We start from the raw sequence: 6,943 nt of genomic DNA, 5'->3' as shown, positions 1-6,943 counted from the left end.
CCCAGTCTATGCTGGGTTAAAAGTGAACGGAAAACAAACCGGAAAAATGAGAGAATAAAACCCGAAAAATTCCAAAGAGCTGCCGCCTCCTTCTCCCGCTGGGTTTGTCTCGTTTTGTTGGTGGTGGTGGTGGTTCTTGGTGTCTCCCCTCCCCCCCTTTTTTTTGTTAAATCTCTTTTTATTAAATGTTAAAATAATGGTACATGGGAAATCATGCATTTTCTTTTAAATTGATTTTCTATTTTTTTTAAATCTCTTTCTCTCGGTTTTTAAAGTTTTTTCTTTTTTTTCTTTTTTCTTTTTCTGTTTTTTTAAGTTTTTTTGTTGCTGTTGTGGTTTCTTTTCTTTCATTTCTTTTTGCTGTTGCCTTTTGTCTACTGTTTGTGTTTTTTGTTCTTTTTTTGTTCTTTTTTTTTTCTTTTTTCTTTTTTTTTTTGCGTTTGGAAGGTTCCCTTCCCTCCCATGGTTGCCTTCTCCTCTCCCTCCCCTGCCCTCCCCCACAGCCCCCTCCCTTCTCCACCCTTCCCCATCCCTCCCACCTCCCGCCTCCCGCCTGCTCCTTCCCCATTTTCAGCTCCTGGTGACGGCTTCATACCGGGGTGGTCCGGCGGTTGGCTGTGTTAGTGTGGATAGAGTCCTTGTTCTCTTTCTGGATACAGTTGTGAACTTGGAGGAAGCTGTTATCCCTGTCGGAATTGTAAGTGGCGGTAGGGGTAGTGGCAGCCTTCAGGGGGTCCCTGGTCAGGGTGTACATCGAGATCTCTGTTGATGGGAGGGTATTGAACCCTTTGATCCCGACAGGTGAGGCATCCCTGGAGTGTGAAGGCTCAGTGGAACGGGAGCTGGAGCGACTGCGTCTCTGATAGCGGTAGCGGTAGCTGGGGATGCGGGTAATGGCAGAGGACTGGAGGTAGTCCGTGGCACGAGCGTTGGCACGCAGCTGTTTGTGCCGGTCAATAAACATGTGGACAGCCAGCACTCCCACCATCTCAGCTATAATGAAGGACAGAGCCCCAAAGTAGAAGGACCAACCATAGGAGTAACTGTTCTTCTTGGAGTCACTCTTCGAGGGGTCTCCAGCGTTGGCTGATATGTACACAATGATGCCAATTATATTACTCAGACCTGTAGGCAAGGGGAAGAGGGAGAGGGAAACCATTAGAGTATCAGAGAGAGAAAGGACACCTGCAGGGGAAAGGACTAAAGCTTTGGATCTTAGAGGCCTTCTCTACCCACAAGAATAGGCCATTGCTGATGCACCTGTCTGTTCAGAGGAACTTTGCCCTGGTTGAAGCCCTCAGTGGGGATCCCGAATGAGAGTCCTTCAGTCCGTGAGTTCCTGGAACCTGAGGCTTCATCCCACTATGGGATCTTCGGTTCTGCTTGCCATAGAGAAACCTTCTCCCCCAGCAGGCATGGATGGGCTGCTCAGGCTTTACACTTATCCAATTCTGAGATCCTATCTTCCCAGCAGTTTGTCCCAGAAAAGCTCTTAATTCTGCCCTGAAGGTTCACTCTCCCCACCCCCTGCTTCCTCTAGACAGGTTGGTAGCAATGAGGTTGCCACTTGGGTGGGGGCTCCATGTCTTGTTGATGTCTATCCAGTGTCAGAGTCCCTCTTTTCTGAAGGCATATAACTGAAAGGAAATGGAGCCATTCTGTTTTCTGCATGCTGCACTGGTAGATGTAGAGGATTTTCCCTGTAAGCAGGAGCTGCCATTTTGTGCTACTGTTCAAATGCAGAATGTAAGAGTAAGTCACAACGTACTCACTCTCATGCTGACTTTTCATTGGTTCTTTTTTGTTGGACATTGTTCTCCCAGCTGAAATAAAGCTCATCTAGACCCCAAACTACACAATGCCCTTTGTGCCCATGCAAACACATCACCCCCTTGCCCTTCTGCCTCTGCCATTCCATTAACTGGGTGACTTGTCATTTCTCTCTTCCCTTGGCTGCATCTCCTTCATTATGCAGATCTCCTCTCTCATTATTCAATTATGATCTCCTCTCTTTTGCTGCCCTTTTCTCCTAGCCCTTTTGCCCCTCGCTTCTTTACCTGCAGACACGAAGAAGATGCCGGCACTAAGGATGATGTTGTGTCGGGTTTTGTAGAATTCGCTGGCTGCGATGCAGAGTCCACCCATGAAAAGCAGAATCACACTCAGGATTGGAAAAATACTAGAGGCCCTTACGGCCCCTGTGGAAAAGAAAAAGAAAGAGAGGGGAAGAGATAATAGCATGTATGTGAGAGAGAGGAAAACGGGAAGAGAAAACAATATGAAGAGACAGAGAGAAACCAGTAGGGGAGGGAACAGAAGCAGCAGGAAAACAATAGGATGTAGCATGCGTGGGGGAGAAGGAGATGGAGAGAAATACAGAGGTGGCAGAGTGATTCAGAGCGGAATCAAGAGGCAGCAAGGGATGGAGAGACAGAAACAAGAAGTATCAGCCAAAGGAGAGAGCGGTCACCAACACCGTGCCTACATGTTGGATTGCCAAATGCTCGGGCATTATGGCTGGGGGAGAGAGGGGTGGGGTGGGGTGGGGTGGTACAGGTCCATCTCCTTATACTGAACCCCCTCTCTCCCACAAGGCTTCTCATTTCTGCTTTCACTCAGACCACATCCAGGACAGGGGACTTCAGCAGAATAGGTTATTTCCTTTTACAAGGCAATGCAGCTGGATGCATTGGTTACAAATGCTTCTCCCAAAGATTTAGTTGATTCCTATTCATTTGGAAAGTGAGCTAACCTCCAAAAGGAGAGAATTTTAAGGGGGTTGGAAAAGAGATCCCAATGCAGAGCAACAATGTGTAGCTAGAGACAGAGGATGCAGTCACCAGGGGTACTCCAAAGTAAAACTCCCAACTTTACCCTCCAGAAACAAGGGACTCTTCCTAGGGAGCTAATGGAGGGGCAGACTCCATTCAGTAGAGAATGGCAGTGCACACATGTGCAAAGTTACACGCATGTAACCCTGGAAGAGCTCACATGTACTTCAACCATCAGGAAGCATCAGTGCACATGCACACACATACAGAGCGTCAGCACATGCTTCTACCCAGCAAAAGCCTATGGTGTTCCTTGTCACACGCTCCCCTCTGTGTCCCAGGAGGCAGAGTTTGCTTTTTTATTTATTTTTATTTTTTATGAACCATCTCTTCTCAGATGATAAATAATCTGCTAATATCTGGAGTGTGCCCAGGTGTCAGGCATGCCTAGTGCAAATCTGCTTCCAGAACAAAGATGGGAAAAGGACAGAAGCAAATCTTTCCTCCTATCCCTTCTCATTTCAGAGAACCAAGCTGAACAAAGGGAGTTTCTCTTGACAGGAGGGGCAAGTGGCTCATGGGCCCTGCTGGAAACCATCTGCCATGAAAGGCATGAGTACTCAATTCACTCAGGGGCTGACTCTCACCCAAGCCTGGCGTGTGATAAACATGAGGGGCAGGGAGGAACCTCTTGCCTGTTTTCCCTTTCCACCTGGCTCTATTTCAGGCAGTGGGATGGTAATAAGAGCTATCCTAATGGCTTCTGGAAAGCAGGGGAGGATTTAACAGTGGGGAGCCAAATGACAGTAAGCAATGCCAAGTGGATGCCCTTTGTATAGACAAGCCTTGAGGGGAGTCTCAGTGTTACATACTGTCCCTAGCATTTGTTGACTGGGCCTTTATCCTTCAATCCACACCTCCCGGGAAGACACAAGGTCACAATGTGAAATGGGGAGCTGAGGACATTATCTGAGAGGTAAAGGTCTCTAATCTCCATTCTTGTTTTAGTCATCTCAGAAGTTCCACAGTCATACTACAAAGGGCTGATATTAAAACCAGTCCGTCTTTCCAGGTTCAGTACAGACCCTGTAGTTTGTAAGGGAGAAGAGTTGCCCTTGTATTGGGGTAGGTATCCCTGTTCAATTGCTTGTTACCCACCTACAGAATCTCCTGGCAGAGTCACACTGATACAGTCTTCCTTCCTTAACCCTGCCCATTTGATCGCAAGGAACCTGAGCTATCTTATCTGAATGGTCATTGCAGAAACAAACGTTGAGCCCTTCCAATCAGGCCTCAAGCTCTCCTATTTTCCTGGCTATCCTGACCTAACCTTAAGGTAATAAACAACCTACCAGCCAGTCACTACTAGACATGACCCAGGAGGAGCCTCAATAAGCTCCAGTTCAGCCAAAAGTCCTTAAAAGAACCTGTTCAACTAAGGCCTTCTCTAGTCAGCTCTAGTACTGCATTAGGCTACTTCTACCAGGCATGACCCAGCAAGTACTTTACTAGGTTTGGTGAAACCCCCACCATCCTGCCTGCATGAACTTAGGGATTTTCCCTTGAGGTTTCCATCTTGGGGATTTGTTTTATAGGAAACACTGTCAAAGCCAGCAGGCCTAATATTTGACCTGTTTTTGCCTTCTCCTATGATCTGTAGTTCTGTATGTGCTCCCCCCTACAAAACACCTGTTTCAAGGCTCTTTTTCTCCCCTAACCACAAATGACTGCTAGCTGCTGCTGCACCCCAAACAACTCTGCGACAACAAAGCAATGCTAGGAAGCAGCACCCAGCTGCATGCTGAGGAATGCTGGTACCCACACCAGGGTTTATAGTTCTGCTACTTAAGAGCAGTACAGTGCACATGTGAGTGATGCAGCAGAAACACAGTCTAAAGAAACAACTGCAGGTCAGCTAGTAGCAGGTGGGAAACTGTGTTTCAAAAGGATGAGAAAATCCTGTGATTTTCTTACTTTTTCATCTGTATCAATGAATGTTAAGGAAGCCCAAATCTCCTCTTCAACTGCATGGTTCTCTTGTATCTCCATTATGCCCCAACACAAATCACCACTGGTAACCTTCAGAGATCCCAGCCCTGAAGGTTTTCTGAGCCTCTTCTTTTGAACACCTCTAGGGTGAAGATCTCCTCTTTTCATGCCAACAGGAATTGTGCCCGGGGAAGGAGAACAGGAAGGAGGAGCTGAATCCGCAGGGTGGACTGAAGAGAAGAGATTCCTACTAATCCAAGGTGAAAGAATAGAGCCTCTCTTTTTACAGTGGACAAAAGTGGGTTTTTTTTTACATAATGAAGGCTACACAGACACAGCCTCCTCAGGTGGTTCCCCCTGTTCATAGGTCCCAGGCTAAACTCTGATCTCCACTGTCTCTGCTTTCTACTTGTGTTCTCTTACAGTGACACAACGTGCTCAAATCATAGCGTTTTTATCAGTGGCCCTGGGACATACATTTTGGTTTTTGTGCTCCAAAGAGAAGTCTCAGATCAAACAGCCTTTACTTTTACTATCCAGTTCCCAGTGTCACTGTTCTATGGTTCTGGTACAAAGCCACCTTCAGTGAATGCTAACTTCATGAAAGGACCCCGATCAACAGCTTGGGAGGCAGGAAGATAGGAAAGCTTGGAGGAGCAGAAGTCCTGACCTGTACAACCTATTTATTTCTGAAATTGGATGGAAACAGAGAATAGGAGGGCAAAATTTTTATTCCTACAACTGGTACAGCAGCAGCAGTGTAATGTCTCCACTGTATATGAGTAAACACACACACACACACACACACACACACACACACACACACACACAGAGTTATATGCACTAATAGTGTGCCTAACCCTTCAGAGGGAATTCAGTAACTATGGCTCAGTCATGCTCCAATGTGATGCTCAGTAGTGTCACCCATGATGATGGTTTCGGTGATGATCCAGAAATGGACTAAGACCATTGACCCATCTGATGTGGAGCAACAGTTATCAAAGGGTAATTACTTCTGGTCACAAATGATTGGCATCATGCATTAGAGACAGTGACTTAGAAGGGAAAGTCTTGGGTCCCAATACTTGAGCCCTCTGCTCCTCTTGCCTGGGGTCCAGATGAAGCCAACGGCCAACAGGATGAAGTGAAAGGCTTTATCCTTAACCCTCAGTGATGATCATCAGTCCTCCTCACCTGAGGGCGGATTACAACTGATGATGCAGTCAATGTTTCTGCATTTTCTACTTTTCCTTCCCCCTTTACTGGAAACCCGTTATTTATCTAGTTTTCAGAGTGAATGGGAGACTCCTCTGAGACCTTAGAGATGTTTTCATCTTGTCAGTAACTCTCCAGTATCTTTAGGGGTGGGATGAGGTTGAAGGGCTGCAGGTTTTATCAGATTATATTACCGTTAGTTAAAAATCTCTTAGTCATCAGAGCAAGTTTGAGTCAAGCATGCTGGTAGAGAGGGTCTCTGGAGGGTAGGAGTGAGAGTGAAGGAAGAGGAGCCCTTCTGAGACAGAGATTCAGAAGGGATGCCCCCACCCAGTTCCTCCAAATTTTGCCTCATCCATTATGATAATCCTCAAGGGAACCAGACTTTGCACTGAGTCACCTGCAGCAAGCAATGGGCACCCAGCCCTACCACCCGTGATCGACTCCAAGGAAAAGGACCTGCAGACTTACGGAGGAAATATTCTGCTGCGTCGGCTTCATAATCTATATCCTCAGGGAAGTGATCGATTTGCTTACACAGACCTTTAAAATTCCCTGTGAAACAAGAGAAGAAAGAACAAATGAGAACACCAGAAACCGACTGAGGCAACAACTGCCCTCTGTGTCATCCTCTGTGCCTTCCTTACCTCCTTCCCAGGCAACACATACACATAATATGTTCCCAGGCATTGTCACCAAATACACACCCATCCCTGTATCTGCACAGGATCTGAGGAACTGCCATTCTGGAGCAGACCCAGGTCCATCTGGTCTAGTAACCTGCATCTAGCAGTGGCCAACAGCAGATGCTTCAGGGAGAGATGTAAGGACCCCCCAGCAGGGAGATAGGTGGTAACAGCCCCAGCCCCTAATTACAAACCAGGATGAGACATAAGCACTGGAGCAAGGGTCAAGACCCAAAGCCTACATTTTAATTAATATCCCTTATAGAATTCCTCTTGTGAGAA

General features: G+C 46.8%; 1 protein-coding gene across 1 annotated transcript in view; it reads right to left on the bottom strand.

The window, feature by feature from the left end:
- Positions 1–549: 549 nt before the first annotated feature.
- Positions 550–6,943, bottom strand: part of CACNG2 (calcium voltage-gated channel auxiliary subunit gamma 2) — a 62,933-nt gene continuing 56,539 nt past the window's right edge. Inside the window, exons 2-4 of the mRNA XM_006274720.3 lie at positions 6,447–6,530; positions 2,058–2,198; positions 550–1,125 (exon numbers count right to left, since the gene is read on the bottom strand). Coding sequence (XP_006274782.1) covers positions 590–1,125; positions 2,058–2,198; positions 6,447–6,530 — 761 coding nt within the window. The 3' untranslated portion in view covers positions 550–589. The remainder of the gene's footprint in view (positions 1,126–2,057; positions 2,199–6,446; positions 6,531–6,943) is intronic.

The sequence above is a fragment of the Alligator mississippiensis genome, chromosome 4 (assembly GCF_030867095.1).
Source record: "Alligator mississippiensis isolate rAllMis1 chromosome 4, rAllMis1, whole genome shotgun sequence".
Classification (NCBI taxonomy): domain Eukaryota; kingdom Metazoa; phylum Chordata; order Crocodylia; family Alligatoridae; genus Alligator; species Alligator mississippiensis.
Note: the sequence above shows the minus strand (reverse complement) of the source record. Positions and strands in the feature narration are given on the sequence as shown.